This window comes from Salminus brasiliensis, chromosome 14, assembly GCF_030463535.1.
Source record: "Salminus brasiliensis chromosome 14, fSalBra1.hap2, whole genome shotgun sequence".
In the NCBI taxonomy this organism is placed as follows: Eukaryota; Metazoa; Chordata; class Actinopteri; order Characiformes; family Bryconidae; genus Salminus; species Salminus brasiliensis.
This window is the reverse complement of record NC_132891.1, coordinates 16,474,805-16,500,444: the sequence shown is the minus strand read 5'-3', so window position 1 is coordinate 16,500,444 and position 25,640 is coordinate 16,474,805. Positions and strand designations below refer to the sequence as shown.

The following is a 25,640-nucleotide window of genomic DNA, read 5'->3' as shown; positions in this document are numbered from 1 at the left end:
TCCCTTAAAACCTTTTTTTTTTTCAGCCAATCAAATCACTGCAATGTCGTGACGACGTTCCACGGTTGAGCCTCTGAATTCACGCCCGTGTCCAGCCGCTCTTCTGGAGGTCGGAAAGATGTTATTGTGAGAAACCCACCGACTCCACTAGACAGCTCGTTAGATGAACCTAACAGTAGTTCAGTGAGTTATTCAAGTCCAGTCGGACTGGCTGTTTTCACTCTGTTTTAACTCTAGTGTAGAAGTGCAGAGAGTTGTAGGTGCTGGTGTTGAATGCACTGTGCTGCTGAGGCGGACCAACATGGCTCATGGCTGTGGAGGGGCACAGCTCAGGGAGGCTCCGAGTGCTAGCGAGCAACCTGACAACCCACTGGTAATGACTTTACACCACTTCACAGACACTTTTATATTCCTTATGCTAAGTGGTTTTATAAGTAGCCACAAAAAAAGTGCAAGGTTCATGCTAAATTGGGCTAGCTTGAAAAATAAAGCACTGGCTGAAAATGATTACCAAAAAAATATTTTTATTATTATAATTTTTTTATTTTACCACAGTCAGTAGGGTGGTTATAATCTGATATTTTCACAGCATGCTCACTAAAAATGTCACAGTATGCAATTGGACAACACAAACAAAAAGGTGCTGAAAATGAAAGGTAAAATATTGTGAAATATAAATATTATTATAATCAGTGTTACATATTTCATTTCATTTCATCATTTAAAATAAGGCATTTTATCCCTTAGTTTTGAACAACTTACCCTTTTAACAGAACATGTTCAGATAGGACCTTTAAAATTCATTTATTACACCCCTATGCATGAAACAGTTAATCAAGGAGAATATTGAATTCCTTTCTACGTTGACGTTATTATTTATTTTATTTTATTTTATTTTTTCCTGATGTTTATGGTGGTGGTACTTGTGTGGTTACAACTGCGTCATTGTGGACTGAGACAAATCACTACCTTTACATAACGTTACATCATTATTACATTACATCATTAGATTTACATGCTGCTAAAATATACACAACAAGCCCTGAAGTGTGAAGAAAGCTGAAGGTGGGTTTCAGTGTTATAGTACCTTATAGTACAGTGTCTGAAGGGATACACATGTCTAGATTATCTGTGGGAAGTGTATCAGGTTGGCTGATGCTAATGCACATGGGCTCTTTGAAAAGGTTTATTTATTTATTGTTATTTGTTTTAGTCTCCCGTCCGGTTCAAACCTGGACTCTACAGTTAAAAGCATAGCATGGTTGTTGGTGCCAGGTTTGAGTGTTTCTGTAACTGCTGATCTGTAATTAGAGTCTGTCAGAATGCTGTCACAAAAAAAGCATCCATTGTGCCGCAGTTCTGCAGACGGAAATACCTTGATGAGAGAGGTCAACCGAGAATGGCCAGACTAGTTCTAACTGACAGTCTGTGCGAACTCAAATGACCACTACAACAGCAGAAGACCACGTTGGGTTGGGTTGCTCTTCTGTCAGCCAAGAGACAGAAAGCTGAGGCTTGATTTCTGAAGTCTTGATTTTTGCTGAGGCACATAGATGGTATGGTCAGAATGTAGTGCCCACAGCATGAACACACACTTTGGGCTTGTGAAGGCCAATCAGTAATTTCTTCAATGCCACAGCATATTGAAGTGTAGTTGCTGACCTTGAGTATCCCAAATTCTGGGGACGCCATGTTCCAGATGTTCTTATTTCAGCTTCAGGTAAGTTTGAAGCACATTTTGGGTTTGAGATTTTTACTGGACCATAAAATCCTTAACGTACAATGAAAACAAAGCACAGCAGAATCTGCCGACACAGCGTTTGTGGTTTCTAACCTTAAGCCATTAGGTGTAGGACAGTCAAATGGTCAGATCAGAAAAATCTATCAGGGATATAAAGTCCCTGAATGAGCTGTAGTTAAATGTCTTGCCATATCCAGTAGTATAGGTTGCAGTATAGCAACACATTGGAAGGTGAAAGGTAAAAGCTATAGTATAGGGGCTGTTTCATGACTTTGTGATGCCATTTTATCTCTGTGCCAAAAAAACTGTTGCTGCTGGGTGTGTGTCATGTCCTCATGCAGTTTTTCTTGTTACATAGTGCATTTGGGGGAGAAAAATATGTGTAATTTGGATCAACTTGTATAAATAAATGAGCTCACTACCACAGCCGTTCCTGTCCGAAGTCATCAGTGTTTCTTGGCTAGAGCTTCAAGATGGAACCCATAAACTTCAAAGATGTGTCTTTAATAGTGGCCAAGTCCTGGTGGGGCCAAGCTTGAAGGGGGAGCTCGTTCGGAGACTGACGCGTATTGCACAAATAGCCAAATTTCCTTTGCCTGTACATTTTGTGAAGTGTGATGTGGTGTTGAACGTCCCGCCCTAACACCTCATTTAAACTTCACTGTGCCCTTCACTTTACCTTCAACTTGTCGGAGGTGAAAGGAGAAATGGTTAAATAAAATGGGAAGGACACTTTGGACCATTTGGCAGGGAAACTGGGCGGGGCTACCTGATCATTTCAGTGACCAAAACACTTTGGTCTCTTGAAGCTACCATAGTAATGCTGATGCAACTACCAAGCCACAAGATCCAGAGAGCATTGATGGCCTAGCCTTAAACCACACCCCAGGGATGTCCTGATCTGATCCAGTGAATCGGGATTGTGGTTGATCCAGGCATGCTTTTATTGATTGGGTATCAGTTATTTTAAGGCCTGATTAACTTTTATTTTTGTTGTTTTTTACTGCTGTGTTCTTCTAACAAAGAAATTAGTGTTCTCTAATGTCACTAATTATTCAATTATTATTCAAGACTGTTCCAAAACCATCAGAAAAACACTACCGCTGTATTTTTATAGTACAAACTGTTACAAACCATTACACACTGAACTATCACCACAGCGCTTTATTTCACTAGCAGGTAAACTGAATGTTTTTCTTTAGTTCTTCAGCACTCAACAGTAAGTACAAACCTGACAGGGATAGACACACACTTTGTAGAAAACATTCAGAGACTGAACTACTATATACACACACAAAGTCATTTTCACTACAGCGTTTTAAAGTAACTGCTGGCTAAGATATTAAACACACTATAAAGTAGTTATGTAACTAAGTCCACATTGCACTACACACATCAGATTACATACACTGTTAGTAAAAGCAATGTGATTTTACTTAAGTATTCATTGGCGGCACATCTCACAGAAATTGTAAACATGACTATCAGATCAGTATTGGCTGATAGTCCACATTACCACTTCCTTCCCTGTTAAAAGTAAAAGCTCCTTGAAGAACTTGTGGAGGTTCTTTGATTTGAAACTGTGGCAGAACCTCTTAAGGTGATTTGAGGAACCTTCAAGAACAGATGTTTAGAAGAACAAGGTTCCACAAATCTCCTTAAAAGGTTTCTCCATAGTTTAAGATGGAAAAGCTAACTGAAAATTTCCTCAAGGAGCTTTTGCTTTCAACAGAGTACTGCACACCACACTATTAGAACTTTATTGAACTCTAAAGTAAATGGATATGAAAAAAAAGCTTGACTAAAATGAGATAGAGTATGAGGATGAATCCATTAGAAATAAACTTAAGTAGAACTAAATAAAAAATCATTTGAGCAACTTGAGTGTAAGTCAGTCCAAACTGTACTGATGTACAAACTGAGCAAATGGGAGAAGTTACAACCCAGCACTGATGGTTTAAAATCCTTCACATATTTGTGTACAGTTTTGGAATGCTGCCCTGAAGATGTTTTATATGAAGAATTTCAATACAGATGCTTTTGGCTTTTGCAGAAAGGCACAGGGATCCCACTGTTAAGGAAACTATGCTACGCAGTTGGAGGAATGCCCTATCAAATGACAACAAACAGCAGGTCCGTTTTCCTGCCCGTCTTTCTACTGGACGTTGTGCAGGTAACAGGAGACGATGCTTTGTGTACACTTTGTGGAGTGGATACTGTGATGCTCCTAACTTTTCTTATCTTGTTGCTTTCAACATATACAACTTTTTAATACCATAAAGCTGTTGGGAATTTGTGGTGAACACAGTTAACAGTCAGCAATGCAAAATAGACTCCTGCAGTGTGTTATGATTCAGTTTGCTACCCCAGAGCAAAGAAACACCAAAAAGGAGATCTCCTGTAGTTTCCCCTAAAGAACAATGAGATTTTAGCATGCATCTCCTGCTGCTCAAACGTGCCTCCTGAGATAAAGGCCTCAGCAATCTCACGTGTCTCATGTTGAGTTTTAGTACCTATCTCAGTAAAGTCTTGCACGGTCTCAACGTAGACTTAAAGATTTCTCATTCAGAATGAAGAGCCTTTTCAGTTCGGATGCTGTTTAATAGGAGGGTTTTTGTGCTTTGGGATCTACGTTGAGTTTGAGGTTACAGTGATTGACTAACGTTACGAGCTACTGACAGACTATGTTTTACCCCCAGCGCACCCACTAATGTTTGTAACTTTTCCGTAGGTAACAGGTAACCTTTCTGTACTGTTACTGGTTTATTTGGTTCATTTTATTCACCTTTATAGCTGTATATAAAACAAAAATGAATTTCTATTTAATTTGAATAAAATAAACCAGTGGTTTTACAGTATCTTCATCAAATTGATTGATTTTTATATGTTTTTGGAATGTTACATAAAACGCTGTTTTAGTCTGTAGAGCATCAGGCATTCCATTTGGAGGGTTAAATCCCTGTTCAAGTGAGCCAGTAGTTTCTTTGTAAGGGCAGTGGTGGCTCAGTGGTTGGAGCACCGGGTTATCGATGACAGGGTTTGTGGGTTCGATACACAGATTGAGCAAGGCCCTTGTATGTGCGAATTCACGGCATGGATGGGTTAAAGGCGGAGGTCAAATTCCATTTGTGTTGTCTTGTCTTGTCTTGCCAGGTTTTTATTGTGCATATTTTATTTTAATGACATTTTCCAACTAAGAAATACTTAATTCAGGTCATTGTGAGGTCATAGATGTAACATTCTTTTTCTTGTTTTAGATGAAGCCTTTCCATGTGTCCATTATCCTTTTCCTTGGTTGGATCTGGGACGCTGTTACTGACCCGATGGTGGGCTATGCAGTTAGTAAGGCTGGCCGCACTCGCGCTGGCAAACTTATTCCCTGGTAAGGTACAGCCCTGAATATAGGACTTTCTGTTTGTTCTGTTTCTATAGGTGGTTTACATTGTCTCAGGCTACAAAGCAGCTTTTCATTGCTGTGCAACAACTGAAAATGCTGTGGAAATGATTACCACAGAGTTACCAGTGTTCGTGTGACAGCTGCTGTATTGACCGAAGACTTAATGAACAGAGGTATGCTTGCAATGTAAGCAATGGGCTGGATTTGGTCAAATCTGTCTCCCTGAACTGCGATTCTGATTCCCAAAGCAAATGAAGATCAGAGAGAACATTAAGTGTCAGACTTCTTTTCAACAAACATGTCCAGTCCTTGTTCAGTCCAACAAGAACTAGACTGAAATAAGTAGCCAGACTTTCTTTAAACTGTTGAATGACAGTTGAATGATAACTGAAATGGCCAAAGAATAATATATAAAGCATACATTTTACAGCTCAGTGTTTAATCAGTGTTTTTATTTATTTATTTATTTTATTTTACATCATAAGAGAACTTGTTTTCATACCCATCAAATATACATTTATTCAGAATAAAAGACCCCTGTATATCCCCTGTAAGTACACAGACACACCTACTTATGAAACTTGCAATTGAGCTCCTGTGCATCCTACAACTGTCAATGGTCTTTGAGATGCCTTTAGAACTTTAGAACTGCCTAACTGGGCATAATTAGAGGAAGTCCCACTCCTGTCTGTATGAGATCTTACAGTTGATGGTTTATGTCACTGTGTACAGCTAGCCATGACGTTGAGAGAATTGTTGGTAGACCTACAAGACAGGATTTCCAGCACTTATCTGCAGTGTTGACACTGTCCAAGAGCACAGTAGCCTACATCATTCTCAAATGGAAGAGAAATTGGAACCACCTACAGTCTTTCTACATCTGGCCACCTAGCCAGACCGTAATCAGGGCCTTGGTCAGACAGGTAACCAAGAACTCAGTGGTCACTATGGCCGAGATGCAGAGTTCCTTTGTGGAGATAAGCAGACCTTATTGAACCATCAGGGCAGAACTGCACCAATCAGTCAATATACCAAGATGTGGATACAGACGTTGACGCAAAATCTTGCTTTTTACTTTGTCAGTTGCATTATTTTTAAAACCCTGTGTATTGCTGTAGGTTCAGGAACTATAGAGGTATTGTGTATGTTGTCGTTGTCCAAGGAAAAACATGTATGTTTAAAATGGTGACTTACATACATAGTATACTACATGGTTCAAATGGTGGAGATGCATGGTTTTCATTGGACAGCAGCGATATAGGCAGATTGAATATGAACTATTCCCATGTGTTGAGAAGAATTTTTGGTTCTTGGTGTCTCTGTATCTTTTCTGTCTCCTCTCAGGATTGTGTACAGCACACCCGCAGGACTGATCTCCTACATCATGTTGTGGTACACCCCTCTGGGCAGTATGTCTGCTGCCTCCAGCTTCTGTTGGTACTTTCTATGGAACTGTCTCTTGGACACCTTCCTGAGTGTAAGACTACTGTCAACGTCCCTGGTACCCTCACACCCCTGATACTGGGTCCAGGATTTGGTTGCATGCTTCCACACAAATGTTAAAAACTATGATAGGGTGCACCTTAAACTAGCTGAACTCACTAAAAAGAAGAGGTCATTAATGGACCACAGCAAAACCAGTACAGAATTATGTAGAATACAGGCATTTCCATATTAATCTAGGTTCGCAGTAAGGCTCAAAGAATGAGCTCAGGAGTACATATTCCAGTTACTAAGTGGGAGAAGCAAATTATAGGCTTACAAAAAGGTAAGCCTACAATTTGCTTCTCCCACTTAGTAACTGGAATATGTACTCCTGAGCTCATTCTTTGGCCACATGTATATTTACTGTTACGTCATGTGATCTCTGTGCATTCATACAACAAAATTAATGTACACCGCCCATGTAATCCATTTAATCTGTTCCCTTTTTCAGTGTTACCATGTGCCCTATTCCTCTTTGAACATGTTTTTGGGAGGAAACGACAGAGACAGAGACTCAACCACTTGCTACAGTAAGATACACAACACACACTTAGTGCTGTTTCTGTTTTTACCATGTTTAGGCGTAGTAAAATCTGAACAAGCTTGTAGGTGGACCTAGAAAGACGTTTAAAAAGAATGCTGTTATTTTATTCATGTTTTATTTATTTATAAATTTAAACATTTTTACATTACATATTTAAAAGGAAGGATGTAATTGCACACTATTGTTATGATATTAATTATCACGCTATTATATCATCATTATATCAATGGCATAACAGGGTCTTTAAATGACAATAATAATAATAATAATAATAATAATAATGGGACAATGGTTATCATGTTATCATGACAGGCTTACTAAACTTCACGGCACATATCGTGTCCCAGCTAATTGTGGCTCAAGTCACACATGCGTATAAGATAAAGCTTTATATCTGAGAGCACAAAGATGAGTCTGGCACATTATCTGACTGGTTCATACAGGTTTGCTTACTTTGGCTTTCAATCGAACTCATCGATCATCGTCAAATCTATCACTCCCATTCGAATACAACTTTGTATAGAACTCAGTTTAGTACTGCTGTTATTTTTGCTTTTGGTTTGGTTTACCCTGCTTAATCCTCTCTTACCCTCCCCCATAGGGATGGGGATGGAGATGTTCGCAACACTTTTGGGAGCTACAATTCAGGGTCAAATTGTGGGGGTATACCATGCTAAGAGAGCACATGCATGCGGCCAGCTGAATGATAGTGATGTGCATGCTGGAAATTATTCAGCTGCACTGGACCACAACTTCACCTCACCTCTCTCTGACACTCTACACAACACAGTGAGTCTTGTAAACCCATGCTATATAATATAATATCTTGTGACACAATGCAGAATATTACCTCCCTTTGAAACGTAGACCTACTTTTAGTTGAGTGTCAGCAATTTATAATGAACGGCTACTACTAAATTCATATGGAACTGATTTATTTATGGAAGTGAGAAGCTGAAGTTCAGACCCGTGTACTGGTCTTTAGTTTAACACGCATAAATGAGTTTTCTTAGAAATCACTTAAACAAGTTTACATGCACTTCATAATTCAATAATTACCAGATTTTGACAGTTATCCGATCATCACGTTTAAATGTGTTATCAGATAGTAATCAGATTGGAGTCTTGCTTTACAACAAGCCAATAATCTCACAGAATAAGACGTGACGTAAATGTCATGTGAATCTTAGTTTCACATGATACTCACGTATTTGAGTATACTTTATTTTGAGGTTTACCAGTTACGTCTTACACTGTAACGAGAAGTGTTCTTGTCCTACAGAGAAGAGCATATTTGATTTCTGCCTTGGTGATAGGAGCTCTCTATTTCCTCTGCTGTCTTGTTCTGTTCCTTGGCGTGAAGGAGCAGTTAGGTAAATATGGGCCTTTACTTTTACTTTTTTGAGTAATACTGTATAATTAATAATAATTAATAATCTGTAGCAGTGTCAGAGCGAACAACGTCCTGCAAAGGTTTGCATTCCAACAAGGCAGGAGCACTTAACAACTTAATCAGTTGTTTGCAGACTTATGCTGCATTCATGTAGTGTCTGTTTTCTATGAAAAAACAAGTTTCCCAACATCAGGCACTACATGAACACCTTTCGAAACTGGGTGATAAAGTTTGGTATATGAAATTTGTCAATGCAGCACAAACTAGTTGTGATATCAATTTTAAGCAAATGTAATTACCTCATTTAACCTCATTTCTGCTTTGTTTTATTCTTAAACATAAAACCTGGATGTTACCTGTTAAAAGTAAGTTTCATCAGGTGTGCTCCAGCTTGTTTGGAATGAAAACTGCCAGGCATACCGGCCCTTTGCTGATAAGATTGGACACCCCTGTCCTATACATTTTAACAATATTGAGTACATTGGGCCTTCGAGGCCATTAGAGAAATATGTCTGCTGCATGGTTTGATGCATTGCACTGTTGCCATATGATGGTTGATTAGACAATTGCATGAACATGTAGGTCTATGCATTCCTAATTAAATGCTTGGTGAGTGTATTATTATGGGGAAACTAGCTATTCCTATTATACTATTATACTGTATGCAACTAATAAATGGTCTTAACTATGTTACCTATTTCATAGGGATGATTAATTAAACATATATAGCCCTCTGTGAGTTTATGTGTCTTCATTACCAGCTCCACTGAGTAAGCTGGACAGGATACAAGTGCCGTACCTGACTGGCATGAAGATGATTGTGAAACATACCCCGTATCTGTGGCTTGTGTTTGGATTCCTCTTCGTTTTTGTAGCTTTTCAGGTCAGAAACCCCAAACCAATGTGAGCCACTTTGGCATTTCAGTGTTATGTATTATGTCATGTCAAGTCATAGCTTTGCTATTATGAAAATATTTTAAATTATTAAATGAAAAGACACAACAACAACGATGCACATGATAACATGATGAATTTACATTTCAGATACCTCAAGGAAACTTGGTTCTCTTCTGTACACATGCAGCTGCAATGGGGGCATACTTTCAGCACCTTGTGCTCATATTGCTGGTGATTGGTCTGTTGTTTGACACAATATAAATATTTTTTTTCCACTGATATAAATGTAATTTTTAATATATATATATATATATATTCACAGTGATATTAGAATATTATGACCGCTCAGGACATTACAGATGACAGCCACCTGATAGAGTTTCCCAGCCACGTTGCCTACGATTGTACGACATTGTTACAGCAATCACATCTGTTGTTTTGTCCTCAACATTAGGTAACATTACCTCTTGGTGATTGGACTACTTTTTGACAACTTTCCAAAATTCCAGTTATGTTCCATTATCCATTTGCTGACAATAGAACACATCATAAATTTTACAACATGGTGTATGTTAATAGTCAGCCTTGTCAGCATTAAAACAATAAGTTATCACAACATTGTCATAACGTATCCATGTTTGGTAGGTTGCTGCACGTATAAATAAGCGAGCACACCAGTCAGTTGTCATGGGTAAATAATGTGACTTGACTGATGTCCAAAAGGGCAGAATAATAGGGTACCGGGTGAAGGGTTGTGGCATCTCAGAAAGTTAACTTTGTGAAATGAGTTAAAGCTGTCGCAGTGAAGGTGTACAGAGAATGGACTTCCTTGCACATTGAGTGCCTCCCAGTGGCGTAACCATGGTTCCCCATGGACCATAGCATGCCAGCAGAGAACGACAACTCCAGCGGGTGGTACAGAGCAATCAGTGTGCCACTGTGGACCAGTTAACCTCCATAATGATACCTAATACAGCCTAGTGTCACCCAAGCCATGGGTGGATGTTTCCATTATTAGGTAGATGGTCATGATATTCTGATATGACTGTGTGTGTGTATATATAAAAATAATATAAAATAATATATATATATATATATATATATATATATATATATATATATATATATATATATATATATATGTACACACACACACACACACTATATTTGTGCATTTGTGTCTGCAGAATATTTTACTAAATCAGAATAAGGATGTTGATGCACTGATAAATCTGATGCTTGAGTCCAGGTATCTTTATCTGCTTTCTTATAATCTGACAATGGGCCTCATTCACCAATGTCTTCCTAAGAATGTTCTTACATTTGTTCTCTCCTAACAAAAGTCTACATTAGATTCATGATGTGTTTTTGTTCACAGCTCTGCTCTTAGAATGATGGAACCTGTTGAACAAATCCCAAAGAAGAAAATGTTACTGACTATTAGAATCTTTATGTAAGTGGCTTTTTAGCAAAAAAAGAATAGTGAGTGAGGCCCAGTGATCATGATCCTGTCTTAAGAAATCTATGTATGCTGTCTGCATACATAATTCGGCTGCCAAAATCTGATATTTCTTATATGAACATTATTAAATCAAATTCCTTGTCTTTCGGTGTATAGTTTGCAGCTACGCTGACCATCCCTTTGTGGCAGATGCTGTTGGTTAGACTCGGCAAGAAGACCACGATCTTCATCGGCTTATCTGTAAGCTACACTTCATTCCTCCCAATTGGTTTCTTCAAGCACTCCAAATAGCTATAGTTCGTTTAAATATTTAACATATAGTCAGTAGCTCTTATTGGTTCTCATTACCAAGAGTTGAATCATCTTGTGTTCTTTCATTTCTTTGCAGATCTATATTCCTGCTCTCATCATTTTATCCCATGGGAAGGGCAGCTTTCCTGTCTTTGTCCTGGCGGGCATTGTAGCGGGCACCAGTCTATCATCCGTTTATTTACTGCCCTGGTGACGGACACATTGGCCTATAAAACACTGAGCCCTAAAGCAATAGAGAAATGAACGTTAGCTATTATTTGTCATCTTTCTCATCATTGTGTTTTTCTCTTCTGCTTGCAGGTCAATGCTGCCAGATGTTGTGGATGACTTCAAGGTGAAGAACCCATTGTGCACGGACCTGGAGCCCATGTTCTACTCCTGCTATGTCTTCTGCAACAAGTTTGGAGCAGGCTTGTCAAGCGGAGTCTCCACTCTAGCACTACAGTGAGAACCTCCTATCATATATAAGTTTGCAGAAGAATATTTTTGTTTGGTTCATGCTGAAAATGGTATCAGCTGGGGATCACCTCCTGGTCATCTACCAGGCTTAGATTCTTCTCCTATCTGTCTAATTAACCTTAATTCTTACAGATTAAGACTCAACACTTGAAATCTAGGTGTCACAAATTGTTGTTCAATTAAGCAATCCCTTGTCACTGTCCTTGGGTAACCTTGAACGTTTTAGCTGTTTTCCAGCTCTTACACGCCCACTTAAATTAAAAAAGGCCTTGTTTATTCGCTGTTTAGTTGGATTAGGTGTGTTGGGAACAAGGACCAAAATATTCCACTTCAGGACCAGGATTCGTCTATGCCATTTTTTCAACATTTTGCTGTTAAGGAGCAAAGATTTACTTTCATTAGGTGCTTTAAGACATGTTGTAAAGCCCTGCACCTGGCATCTTCAGCTTTGCAGGCTACCAGGCTGGAGCGTGTAGGCAAGACCCCAGAGTGATCACCACACTGCAGGTGCTCTTCGCCCCAGTTCCTATCGTCCTGCTACTGATAGGCATGGTGCTGTTCTTCTTCTACCCCATCAATGAGCAGCGGCGTCAGCAGATCCAGACTGAACTGAAGAAAGCAGCGTAAGTGACATTGTGGTCCAGGATTTGTCGGTAGATGGTGCTATTGCTCCATCTGGCTTAGGTTAAAGAGTGTGATCGTTTTTTGTGATGGAGTTGTGTTGACACAGTGGCAAGAGGACATTTTCTTTAGGTAGGAAACTAATGGACTTTCATGAATCTACTCTTGCTCTGTAGTACATTTTCTCCTCTGATGGACCAACAAAACTTGCAGGTTCTGGTCTCTAAACAGTATCTAAATGGCCTGTTGTCACTGTCACTCAAAAATCTCCAAAATGTCAACTTTACAGAAGGAAAAAATCCTTTTGTGGAAGTGCCAAATTAAGGCCCCAATAGCCTTCTCAAGCACGACATGAGAAACTCCATTTTTGTACCTCCAGGTTTTATTGGTTAAAACAAAGGGGACATGTCATATTTCAATCTCCAGATTATGGCAAAAGCATTGAACACCTTATCATTCACCTTATCATTTAATAGGCGGCTCATCCTTTCCCAGAGTGACCCTAGTCTGACTTCCTGTCTTACAAAAATACATCACTCATTATTATTCCGGAATGGAAAATTCACAGGGCATTCAGAACAAGTCGAGACATATGTTGTTTGTTTGATTTAAATAATATTGTATAAGTAAAATTTACTCTCTTTCTATCTGTGAAATGTCTCAAACCATATCGTGCTAGACCTCAAATGAAATGTAAAAAAAATGGCTGTTAAGGGATGATTATCAGAGTTACTGTTTATTATGCATAGTATGGACTTATGAGGTCTTCTAAATTCTTGCCATCTAGAAGCCCACTGACAATTATTCAGTGCTCACATGAGGTGTCCTACAACTTTATGAGGTTCCTTACATCATACTTGAAATCAAAGGTGCAGATTTGGTTTGACAAGCGGCGTGGACCACCGTGGATATATAAGCATTGGGTACCAATGACCCTGTGGCCGGTTCACCGGTTGTCCTTTCATGCATAACTTGGACCTTGGGAACACCCAACATGACCTGGCCATCCCAATTTGACCATTTCGGCCCTTGTCAAAGTGGCTCAGATCCTTATGCTTATCCATTTATCCTGCTTTTAACACACCACCTTCAAATACTGACTGACTGACTTCACTTGCTTGAGAGATGCCACTGTAGATGGTCCACGCTTCAATCCCCAAAACTGATCTTTCAGATGGTCATGGGCACATTGATGAATGTGCTTTTTCATCATTGCAATCTTTGAAAAAAGATTTAAAAACATTGAATTGGATTTTTTTTAATTACGCAGCGACCCTATGAACAGTTTCATTGTTCTAATGCCAAAGCTTCTGGCACTTTGTACAATGAAAAAACACTTTTATTTTGTAGAAAGACTGTGTTGACATTTCATAGCTCATTCTTTGTTATCACTGACCTCATCTTCATTGGGGCCCACAAAAGCAAACAATTTCAACTGCCTTGCTTATTTTGTGACCGTATGTTTCTTTTCCTCTTCCTGTTGTACAGAGCGGAGAGTGTCTTTGAAGACTTCACGCAGGACCTGAATGCGCCTCATTAAGCTTGAGTGATTATGCTATTCACGTAGCTTTCTGAACTGTAATAAATGCGTCGTTAGTCAAGTCAAGTAAGGTTTGTGCGTTAAAGAACGGAATAAAGTTCCTTTAGGGCACAGTGCTACATTTAACACAGAGCAGAAGCAGACAACAGGGTGGTTCGGCAACACAAAGGACAACAGAGATCCAATATAAACTATACAGAACACAGTACGATTAACTATGCAAACCGGACATACCGGCTTGCAGGCAGTACATACAAAATGAGGACAAATGGAGCAGATAAAAGTGCAAATGTTAGCAGAAAAGCTATTATAGATGTACAGTTGCTATCAAAATGATTCAACTCTCATTGCAAATTCTTTTGTTTCTTAGCTAATTTAGCAAACAAGAACCATTTAAACAGCTCAACCCAACTAACAGCCAAATTCGGCTCAAAATGCTAGTTTTAATGTCTATTGTAGTCTCCGAACTATTCAACCTCTTCATGACAAGTGTCTTAGCACTTGGCAAAGCACACTTTAGTTGTTATGACCTGCTGCAAACATGATGCATAGCCAGACACCAGCATCTGGCAGCATTCCTGAAGAATCTTTGCCTGTTCCTCATGGGCAGGTGACTCCAGTTCACTAATATTCTTGAGTTTGCTAAAGGGGTTCAAGTCAGACGACTACTCCAGAATCTTCCAGAACATATTCTGAAAACAGACCTTTTCTGATGTGTGATTAAATTCATCTTCACGCCCTCTACATGCTGCAGGTTTCCAATACCAAAGGAAGCGAAGCAGCCTCAGAACATCACAGAGTCACTGCCATGCTTCACTGTAGGCAGAGTGTTCTGTTCAATGTATGCTTCATTCTTTCTCGTCCAGACGTTCCGCTGACCCATAGGCCTGAAAGTTCCAGTTGTGTTCCACCGCTCCACTGAACAGAATCCCACAACTGTAGCATATTTATTGGTTTTGAGCAGATTGGAGCAGACTTTTTTTGTGCTTTTGGGTCAGTAGGGGTGTGCGGTCATGGAGACCTTCAGTGTTGAGGTTTGCTTCTTACTGTGCAAACTGAAATCTCAGTGCCTGCTGCCTCCAAATCTTTCTCAGGAATCGGATGGCAGCCGATGATGGCTTCCTCTGTCTGCCATGTCCAGGTAGCGTAGCCAGTATTCCTTTATCTTTTAACTTGTTTAGCCGTATTTCTAACATGCAGTCAAACGTCACAGTCAGCAAACTCCTAGACAGTCCATGTATTTGATGTGTTTAATCTCAAGCACACCTGATGCAGCAAACAAATCCATTGATTTGCCAGGATTCTATTCAAGGGACTGAATAATGCGAGGATTGCAGTAGTCATTAAAAGTGTCATTGTGTTGAACATGGAGAAAGACCTTGTTATATTAGTTGAGTTGAGCTATTTAACAGCTGAAAGTTTGTACATTTTGCTAATAAACCATAATTAACAATGAGGGTTGAATAATGCCGATTGCAACTCCAAGTATTCCAAGCGTCAACTGTAAACTTCGCCCTGGCAGCATGTTAAGAGTGTCAGAATACAGACATTATGTAGACAGGTTGGAGGAAATACTGGACAATGTACAAATACTGGACAATGTTCTTGAGTTTGCTCCAGATGTTTATGGTTCAGTGATGTGTTCTATTTTTAAACAAAGGTCTGGAATAAAGTTTCTTTATTTATGTGCTCATATGCCCTCCCCTCCCCTCAGTCTTTTTAAAGGCCTTCAAGGTCAACAATACCCTCCGCTGAGGAAGTGTATTGTTGAGTATGTCCTCGCACCACAAACCTCTCTGTCTGTCTCCAAATCCTTCTGCATTATAAATCACACTACATAACTGGCTTCAGAGAAGCTGTACCACTTTGCTCAGGGCGCCCACGCACCAGCTCCAGCCGGTGGGCTTACAGAGTGGAAGCTGAAGTATGGAGCGTGTTATGTAACAGATTAGCTGACAATATAGCATAGAGAGAGGGGGACACTGCCGAGAGGTGTAAATTCTCTGAAACACAACACTCGCTGTCTGTCAGTGTCCTCTTTAGATAATTAAACAATTAAGAGATGAGGAACTTGGCTGCCAAGTGGCACAACTGTGGAAGTGTTGGCACCACCGTTGGGAGATCATAGGTTCATAGGTCAGGGGTGGACAACTCCAGTCATGGAGGGCCTGTCTCCAGCTAAGTTTGGTAGGTGGCCTATTCAAACACACCTGATTTAACTCCTCACTTAATTACTAGACAAAGTGGGAGTGTTTGAGTAGGGCAGATACCAGACTTTGCTGGAGACCAGCCCTCCAGGACTGGAGTTATGCCCCCCTGGGTTAGATCCACAATGATGCCACAGCCATTCAGGAGAGCCCAATCGACCTTGTTCTGTCTGAGTGGGTAGGATGGCCCTCCAATCACCACCCCACCCCACACAGAGTGATGCAGGAGTGAGTACGGGAGTCTGTTTGCTGATGTAAGAGCAGAGGTGAGTAGGAAAGACAAAAACTGAACTCGAAGAAAAAAATGCTAAATAATAACTTTAATATTATTATTTAAAACAGAAAAAGTAAAAAAGTATCTAGTAAATGGACTACTCAAGTATGAAAAAAAAATCAATAATTAAAATAGGACTGAAAAAATATATAAAAATATACAAAAAACATCAGATATATCCAAAACATAATTTATCTATTTTATTAGCTGTAATAAATTCAATGTAAACTTGTAATTTCTAAACTTAATTAATAATTCATATGCCCTGAATTCGTCCAATGAAACAAAATGACAAGAATACCTCTGCTCAAGAAGCAAAGCCTACATAGCTCAGGAGGCAAGCAAACTTACACTATAGAAACAAATGTATTGGGACATATACAGATATAAATGTGTTGTATTTATTATTTGGTTTAAATGACATCGCTATTCATATACAATGGTGCTTTACACTAGCCAGATCCTTTTGGATTTTAGTAAAGTAAGTAAGTAGTAATAATGTAAATAAAAAAATCTAATTGACTGAATGAATGAATGACAGTCCACTAATCTCTGTCTCACTCCCTGTTACTTGGTGGTGGTAGGGGGGGCAAGGGGTATCACTCACGTGACTCCAAAAAAAGCCCGCCGTTGTAACGATGACAAGTTTGATTCAATTTACTAAACCGATTCTTCCTCAATGACTCGAATATTCAGTTCAACGATTCATTGATTCGTCCAAAAAATTCAGTCAACTTAATTTCTTTGTTTGTACAGTAAAGAGAATCCGCACCAGCCGATACGGATTCCTAAACTCACTAATATCTCACTAATATTGGGTCCAAACAAACGACAAACAGTAAAGCAATCTGCTGGGAGAACATGTAAAAAATAAATAAATAAAAAGTTGTCATTGCTTTTATTAGTTTCTTAAGTATAATCACAGAGGACTCGATTCAGTCACTTGCGAATCGGTTCTTGTTCAAACGAACCGATTCACGGTAGCGATTCGTTCAGGAGTTGGACATCCCTACGGCGGTGGAGAGAGCAGAGAGCGAGGGAGCGAGCGAGCGAGAGAGCGAGCCGCTGAGGAAAAACCAGATCGCTGGGAGACTCTTGAAGGAGAAGGCAGACGTCTAAAATGGGAGTCGAGATTGAGACCATAACCCCTGGCGACGGTAAATAACATAAAATTAATAACATTTACTCTGTTTAAACGTGTCCTTAGGCTCTGAGGCTTTTCTCTTTTCTCCCTTCGCGCTCCTCGTCACAGGAAGGACTTTTCCCAAAAAAGGACAGACCTGTGTGGTGCATTATGTTGGTGAGTTGAACATTTTCCTCCCTAGTTTGCCTCCTGGCTTCCTGCCCTTTACATGCGACTGGAAACCGCGCGTTAGTTGGCGTTTAGCTACATCAGTAGGAGAAGTAGGAGTAGTTTTGGACATCCGGCAGACTTCATCCGCACATCCAAACGAGCAGCGGCTGGTGGTGAGGGGGGTGAGGGGGGAGGGGGGGTTCTCGGTTCACGGCAGCAGCTGCAGCAGCTGTAGCAGCAGCAGTAGTAGTAATAGTAGTAGTAGTGAACAGGGGCAGGTTTAGGATTGTGCAGTTCTGTCGTGTGTGTGGTGGTATAGCTGGTGCTGGTGGGCTCAGTCACCTTAGACAGGCGAGAGGGGGGTGTTTTTAAGCCCTCGTCCCATCCCCTAGCTTTACTGGACAGAAGGGATTAGCTAACACTGTCTGTCTGTCTGTCTGTCTGTGTGTGTGTCTGGACTGGACTGGCTCTCCTGGGATGTTGTGTGTTTCGGTCAGCAGTCTGTCTGCCCAGCCAGTAGTTAGCAAGCAAGCTAGCTGATGAAGTACTGCACATTTCTCACACTTAGACAGATCACAACACAGCAGCTGGGTCTGGCTCCATCAGACAGGGAACACAGACTGTGCTGATATTTGATTAGATAAGTCTGTCATGTCTCAGCTGTGCAGATCAGCCCCCAAATCATTTCAGACTTTCATCTTCAATCAGACAGTACTGTAAGGAGGTCATATTTGTGGGGTCCAAATAGCAGCAGTGTCTCCTGTGTGTGTGTGTGTGTGTGTGTGTGTGTGTGTAACAGGAGGACATGTCCTTACAGGTTTAACCACATAAGGAGTGATGTGGGGACAGTGGTTTCTCTCTTTCTCTAGAGGTGGACAGAGACCCCATCATTGGTACACAGTAGAGACCCTGATATCCAGTGTAAGACAAATGTTTGTGGACACCACTTAGTGATAGGAAATATACTTTTTAAGCTGCACCCATTGCTGACACAAATGTGCAAATGCACACACACACACACATAGCTTGTCTAGATCCTGTAGGGAAGTATTGCTAATAGAATAGGACTCTCTGGAGCAAACAAACATGAATCTGTTGGTGCCATGCCTAACGCCAGGTGTGGGCTACAGAGGTATAGAGGGGCATTGAGCTGTGGAACTGTGGAACTGTGTGCTCTGGAATGATGGTGGTGCTTCATCCAATACTTTTGGGATGCGTTGGGGAGTTGGGGTGAGGTGGGGTACCTCAGTAGCGCTGTTGTTGCTGAATGCAATCAGATCCTCACTGCTGACCCCAAAATCTAGTAGAAAGTCTTCTGCCCTGGACAGTAGAGACAGTTACTCCAGCAAAAGCAGGATAAACTCTTTGATTAATATCCTTGATTTCGGAAGGAACTCTGAATGAGCAGGTGTCCCAATACTTCTGTCCATATAGTGTATAAGTGTGTATGTGATACATTATAAATTATACAGGAATAGATGCACCCAATGGCCCAGTCTAGGTACACTGTGTGTCCAAGAGACCCTTGGAAGAATGCAAGGGGCGTATAGGTGGTAGAGTTCATTGCGTTCAGTTTGATGCCATACTGTAGAAAATGGTCACTGTCATTCTAAAACCTTGTATTTCCAATATCTGGCAGTTTTACAAGCGAGGTTTCAAAGAAATTTCAAAGAGATGTTTTTTTTTTGGAGATTTTATTGCAAGTCATTTTGGAGCATTTCTATTGGCCTATTCATTACGCGATTTTGACATAATGTAAAGAACTACGGTCAGAATCGAATTAAAAAAATTGAAAAACGGCAAAAATGATGATACAAGGCTTCAATTTAATCCACTTCCAGTGTTCTTTAAGGAAGGCAGCGGCTTGTGCAAAGAATGTTAACGCGTGAACTAAGACATGTAAAACACAGGACTGCTTGAATGACTTCCTTGTGCTGTCTTGGACATGTAACATTAATTAGCGGCTCAGATGTGTCTGTTCTGTGAATCACTGCTGCTAAAGATGGCCACACACAGCCAGATTCGTCTGGAACAGCTGCTAGGGCTATTTCAGTGGCACTAAGTGGAATCCTTTCATACGTTGCCGCCCCTGAAATACATTAAGGGAAAAATCTGTGTAGCGTGTATTCAGTATTGTTGATGTACATTCTTGATGAGAGCACAGTTCTCAGGATTAGGTCTCTGATGCATTATATAATAGTGGCCTTAAGGGTTTGCCAGTTTTATGTTTGTGTGAGCGGAGTACCATTCTCTTAATAAAAGATGTCTCTCCCCCTGTTTCCTCTCCACCCCCAGGCTCCCTGACGGACGGACGGAAGTTCGACTCTTCCCGTGACCGTGACAAGCCCTTTAAGTTCAAGATTGGTAAACAGGAAGTGATTCGTGGCTGGGAAGAAGGTGTCGTGCAGGTGTGTGACGGTCTGGGGTGATGCCAAGCCAACCACTTTAGCCTAGGGTGGAAAAAATATGCAAAAAAAAATAAAAATAATAAAAAGGAACAGCACAGTTCTTCATACAGTATGCAGTATCCTTCCCACATAACTGAACCGTCTCTTTCAATATCGTAGAGTGATTCTCACCAGGGAACACATGCATGTTTTACTGGCTTAACCTACATCAGCAGTGACTTCCTTTCCTGGAATACATGAAACATTTATTGCAGTCACAGTCCTCCTTTTTGCTTGTTGTGATTCATGGGTGCAGTTCTGCTGTTGGACTATCTGGGGTCAGTAATGAGTCAGTGGGGCGTTTATGTAATGTTAAGAATGATGCAGTGTGCTGCTTTCTACTGTGAGAGTGCTCTTTAGTGTCCACTCTAGTGGAATAACGCTAGAGAAGTGCTCAGCCCTTTCAGGAGTGCCTGTTATTTGGGGCGATCTGGTTACTGACGTAAGGGTATTACAGTTTTGCCCATATATGTCAAAAGAAAGAATATTAAGTTGTGTATTGATTAAATCCAAAACAGGAAGACTTATACAAGGGTGTTCTATCTGTAGAAGGGCATGGGCACTGGCACTGGGCATGTAAACCTTTTGTACTATTTAAATATCTAATTATTGAAATTAATATCCTACCAAATATATTTGATGGTATTTCAAATATCCCTACAAAAATATTTAATATTTGTATATTTGTATAAATAGGCATGAGACCAGAAATGTGATAGGCAGTACAAATACCACTACAATTCTTTGATTCTCAATATCAATTGCTGTGACAAACGATATAACCAATGACATCAATATATTTCATAAAAACGTTTATTTTATAATAACCTCATGGGATTTGACTACTAGGACCCCTTGTCAGTTTGCAGGATGTTTGGATAGTTCTAAACTTATTCACCTAAAATTACAAAATATATTTATTTATAGGAGACAGTCACACATGATAGATGTTATTTTCAGGAGATCCTAGGATACTCAGATGTGTTCATTTAAGATGCAAATATTAAAAGAATTCAGATTTTTGCATGAATTGTGGAACTGTGAAAACATTACTTTGCTTTTGCATATTCTTTGTTTAGTTTACATGTAAAGACTGCAAGACTGTTTATGTCATGAATCTTGTTGGAAATTGGTAACATAGAGTGTTTATGAGCTGAAAATGCAGTAATTGTCCATTATTTGTATTGTTATTTGTATTGATTAGATGTTAGGTATTTATGTGCATGACATTCGCAGAAAGCAGCACAAAAAGACGTTTGCACTTAAAACAGCAGTATGCAAGAATGGGTATTTCTTGCTCCTCCTTGGGCTTTGATCCGCCCCTAAAGAACACACTCTGCACATGCATGTCTGGACATGCTGAGAGATACAGAACCAGCACTGAAAGTAAAAGAAGCATGTACTAAGTTACTATTACATGATTTTACAGAAGTATAACTCTGGGTACGCAGTGTTACACAGTTCTCATGAGTATAGTCCTACCAGCTTCATAGTTACATAGTGCAGTTAGCAGCAATGATAGTAGTAATGAAGGAGGCGCTGTTCTCCATTGTACATGTTAGTGGGGCATTACAATGAATCTGAAGCTGTTGTAATGTTGCTCTAACTGTATATCTGCTGATATTTAGATGTCTTTGTTGGCTTTGATGGCTCACTGCTGCAGGCTGTGAGTAGTGTCTGCTTGTGGTACCTCTACAGCAGAGTCGCAGCACAAAAAAAGAAACAAATGTTGGGCTTAATATAGCAGGTTAGGCCATAATGAAGCAAGCAAACATAGTCTGTGACTCAAAGGGAGTTCATTTGTCTGGCTTTAAGGGGACAGTTTAACAACGTGTTTTCTGATGTTAGTATGTGCTGAATAAAGCTGACCCCTCTGTTCTCTTCTGTGTGCATGTATGGTTTTCAGATGAGTGTAGGCCAGCGAGCAAAACTGACCTGCTCTCCAGACTATGCCTATGGCAATAAGGGTCACCCTGGAATCATCCCACCAAATGCCACCCTCATCTTTGATGTGGAACTTCTTAGTCTGGAGTGACACCACTTCACTGCCTGTCCTTATTCATGCTTTATTATTTGGTAGGTATTACATCTGCTGTGATTTAGCATTCCTTTATGAAATCAGAATCAATAACTTTTCCATCTGACTTTAAGGAATATTTTGGTGAAAAATATTACTTAATATTTAATAATCCCCAAAAGTAGCCAGCCAAGACATTTGGTTTGTGAAATCTGTTACTTTAGTGTTGCAGTGGAGGATAATGTAGCTAACAAGTAATGGAAACTTATAAGATTGATAAAATGCAGACGAAATTTAGGCTAACTTGCTCATGCTATTGTTTTCAGGTACTCATTTTATTACATTTTTTAAATTTTGTTACATTTTGTTTATAAAAGCATGTGCCCTACACTGTCCAAACCACATAAGCAATGGTCCGGAACTCCCATTGCAGATAAAATTGTTCTTTTTTCTTATTTATATTTATTTAAAAGTGTAAATAGCAAAAAACATACAGGAAATGTGACTGTTCAATTACGATGTGGGCAACCTTCATATATGGTAATAAAATCCAATACATATCTGATACATAGCAATGAGACATCTGTCCGATAATTGGAGTTTGTGCAACTTTTATGTCAATCCCGCTTAGTCCTCATTATGACTTTGTGTGCTCAGGAATAGATGCATCTATCACAGCTCTTCAAAGCTCTTCAGGTTCAGTTTTGTCTCTTTGCTAGTTTTCTTCTTGACCACAGCTCCCAGCTCACAAATGTTGTCACAAAGCAGCTTTACAGAGATTCAGGCCAAGGATCGGGAGCAGGTCAGCATTGCAGCAGGTAGAAAGGCAGTAGAGAGCCAGATTGGGCAGCACCAGGACAGAACAGTAGGTACAGGGCATGGGAATGAGAGAACGATGAAACAAAGAGGTTAGGAGAATTGTGTCAAATCTTGGCAAGTTTACACATAGGGAGAGTCTGGACCAGGGGGTAGGCAGGCAGCAGCAACCAACCATGAATGGACTCGTACCAGCATTGAGCAGACAGCAGGGGGCAGCTCGGGACATGGGTGAGAGAGAAGAAAGGAGAAAAGGAAGAAGTGAGTTAAGACTATAATTAGTCCTTTCAAGGACCTGTAAAGGAAGTAGTTAGAAAGACTACAGCAATTATGAGCTAAACCTGTAATGAGAGTAGTAGTACAGAACAACAGCAGAAAAAACAGTAGCTTGTAATGAAGGATTTACCGAAGGCCTGTGTGGAAAGGTATGTTTTCGATTAAGCCTGGACAACAGAGCATTCTGAATGGTGATTCTGCACTGAAAGTAAATTTTTGTCTATGACTGGGTTTAATCCCTTTCCCGGAAACCAGCACAGAGAATGTGTCTGTTTCCTCAGCTTTAACAGGAAGGTTATTCCAAAATTGGAATTTCAGAGAATTCCTTGCATTGTTTGTACGAGACTGGTTGTAGGATTTAGAAACCCCAAGATACTGCAGGGTCAAACCATCGAGATATCAGATGACGTTAAAAGAACCATAGAAAGTTAAATTATTTCAGAAATACTTTTTGTTATGCTTTTCTGTACATTTTGGTCACTGTTGTCATTTCACTGTGTGCTGTTTGTCCCCCAGATTTAAAGTGGTAGTTTGTACAGATAAAGAGTCACCGTATTAATCTTAAGGAAAGCGAATTGCTTGTTAGCTGCATTAAACTCATAGCGGCATTTACTCACCACATGTATCTTGGCCAGTCAGCTACATTTGGGAAAAGGTGGTAATTATGTGAGTTCATTTTTTAGCCAGTCTGTTACATTAAAACATGTTTCATGTAAAACATTTATGCACATAAGCTGCTCTCACTGACCATTTTAATCAATCTGTTTTCCCGTCCTTACAGTTTGTCTACTATCTTGGACATGGAGAAAAGCTTGGATCTGTGTTTGATTGCAGAAGAGTTTTCTTGAGCCTATTGTCCCACGCTTTTATTAACTACTTTAATCACTCCTTACACGTGTGATATTGCAGGTGACTGACTTTATTTGTATTCTCCTCAACTTCCTTGTTGTACAATCTGTGGTGGTGGTGGTGGCGGTGGTCCTGAGTTCCAGTCTTGAGGGACGTTTTTTTAGCAGGGAGGTGTGTTTTCTCAGTTTTAACACCCCTGAATTTAAATTCTCAGCTAATAAAGGCTCTCCCTCTGGTCTGCCAACCACCCATCTGTTGAACAGATCCCACAAGGTTGTCTACACTAACCCAAACCCAGTACTAAATGATGTGTTATTTTGTTAGAGGTTGTACATTATCAGATATGACAACAAATCCTTTTTAGTATAATTGTCACTCACTTATTTGCATGTTATAATTTAGAATTAAATAATTATGCCCCTCATAAATATTGGTGATGCTCTTTGAGGTCAAGTATTTGTGTGACTGAGCAAATGGAAAACACACGCCTCTTGCTGAATACTAAAGAAGCGAGAACTACTAGAATACATACAAACAAGCACCTGCTGCTAATGCACAGCACTCTTGAGCACTTGGGCTTGGCTAATGGACTTTACTCTAGTTCATAGTCGTGGTAATATTTAATAGGTTATATATTTGACACCCTTTCACAGTTTTGTTATGATTAAAAGAGGCTCATGCTGCGTAATACGCCTACAATGCGACGCTACCGTGACACAAGAAAGCATGTTAAGAAACTGCTGTCTATTGTTTTAAGAACGTTGCTCTTCAGATGATCTGCCTGTATGTTGGGCGAGCTTGTTTTACATTAGGTCAAGCTGATGTGTTTGATTGGCACTGAATTATATGTAACAGTTCAATTCTGTTTTCCATTATTTTATATTTTCCCTTTTTTCCCTAACCCATTTCTGACCCTTTCGCAATGAGAGACATTGGCGTGACTGCAGGGTGCATGTCATTTGTAGACACGCTTGTATCTGTAAGGCACTTCTACACATCGTAGCTTATGATTTTCTGCCGTTTTAGCTGCTGCATTTCTCAGCAAACCATCATTTTGCAAAGTGTTGAGCACTGTGTGCACACATGAAATCGGAGTGATGCTTTTACTAGAGTTGTGAAAGAGGTTGCGATAGGCTACAGCTAAATTGCTACCTGCTACTACTAAACCTTTTGCATTAATATATATTTTTCAAATGCCAAGTTTTTAGAGCTACACTATTGTAGATGTCTGTACTTATTACTTAATGAGAACTGCACTGCCTAGATAAGCACTGTGCTTTGTTGGGTGTGGGAGTGATAGAGGCAGTCCTGTTTTGTATGAGTAAATAAAGTTAAAAAGGTTTTGATGTTAAAGCAAATCTTTGAAAGCAGTGAAAGTTAATGCCCCCCCCCTTGAATATTTCTGCCGTTTAAGAATCAAATGTGTGGCTTTAATTGTCCTGAAATGCAATGTATGTTTGTGTGCCGAGTGACATAAACTGTCCGTAACCAATGAACAAGTGAAAATGCGCTATTGCAATAAATGTTTTTTTTTCTGCTTTGAGGAGTTGAGGTTGTCGCCTTCCTTTCTTTTCCCTTCATAAAATGTCCAACGCACACTGTATGTCTA

At 39.9% G+C, this 25,640-nt stretch overlaps 2 protein-coding genes across 3 annotated transcripts; both read left to right on the top strand.

Moving 5' to 3' along the window:
- Window positions 1-49: 49 nt before the first annotated feature.
- LOC140576894 (sodium-dependent lysophosphatidylcholine symporter 1-like) lies at window positions 50-15,512 on the top strand. 2 transcript variants are annotated; one of them, XM_072696576.1, is made up of 14 exons: window positions 50-373; window positions 3,795-3,914; window positions 4,999-5,123; window positions 6,483-6,615; window positions 7,075-7,153; window positions 7,769-7,956; window positions 8,450-8,540; window positions 9,322-9,443; window positions 9,605-9,688; window positions 11,076-11,159; window positions 11,308-11,420; window positions 11,532-11,675; window positions 12,137-12,313; window positions 13,800-15,512. In XM_072696576.1, the coding sequence occupies exons 1-14, from the start codon at window positions 302-304 to the stop codon at window positions 13,849-13,851; spliced, it is 1,584 nt and encodes a 527-aa protein (XP_072552677.1). In that variant the 5' UTR covers window positions 50-301; the 3' UTR covers window positions 13,852-15,512. The 2 variants fall into 2 exon arrangements, with proteins under 2 accessions (XP_072552677.1, XP_072552676.1); XM_072696575.1 differs by having other exon boundaries at window positions 6,483-6,639.
- Window positions 15,513-17,338: 1,826 nt separating this feature from the next.
- fkbp1ab (FKBP prolyl isomerase 1Ab) lies at window positions 17,339-25,577 on the top strand. Its single transcript, XM_072697141.1, has 5 exons — window positions 17,339-17,489; window positions 17,585-17,632; window positions 19,922-20,034; window positions 21,980-22,149; window positions 23,964-25,577. Exons 1-4 carry the CDS (start codon window positions 17,453-17,455, stop codon window positions 22,106-22,108), a joined length of 327 nt encoding a protein of 108 aa, XP_072553242.1. The 5' UTR covers window positions 17,339-17,452; the 3' UTR covers window positions 22,109-22,149; window positions 23,964-25,577.
- The last annotated feature ends 63 nt before the right edge of the window (window positions 25,578-25,640 follow it).

Excerpts from the sequence above, each read along its gene's own strand:
- LOC140576894 (XM_072696575.1), top strand. The coding sequence starts at position 302 with ATGGCTCATGGCTGTGGAGGGGCACAGCTCAGGGAGGCTCCGAGTGCT. Across the intron at positions 5,124-6,482 it reads GCTGGCAAACTTATTCCCTG|GATTGTGTACAGCACACCCG; the intron begins GTAAGGTACAGC and ends GTCTCCTCTCAG. Across the intron at positions 11,676-12,136 it reads GTCTCCACTCTAGCACTACA|CTTTGCAGGCTACCAGGCTG; the intron begins GTGAGAACCTCC and ends TGGCATCTTCAG.
- fkbp1ab (XM_072697141.1), top strand. The coding sequence starts at position 17,453 with ATGGGAGTCGAGATTGAGACCATAACCCCTGGCGACG. Across the intron at positions 17,490-17,584 it reads GACCATAACCCCTGGCGACG|GAAGGACTTTTCCCAAAAAA; the intron begins GTAAATAACATA and ends TCCTCGTCACAG. Across the intron at positions 17,633-19,921 it reads CTGTGTGGTGCATTATGTTG|GCTCCCTGACGGACGGACGG; the intron begins GTGAGTTGAACA and ends CTCCACCCCCAG.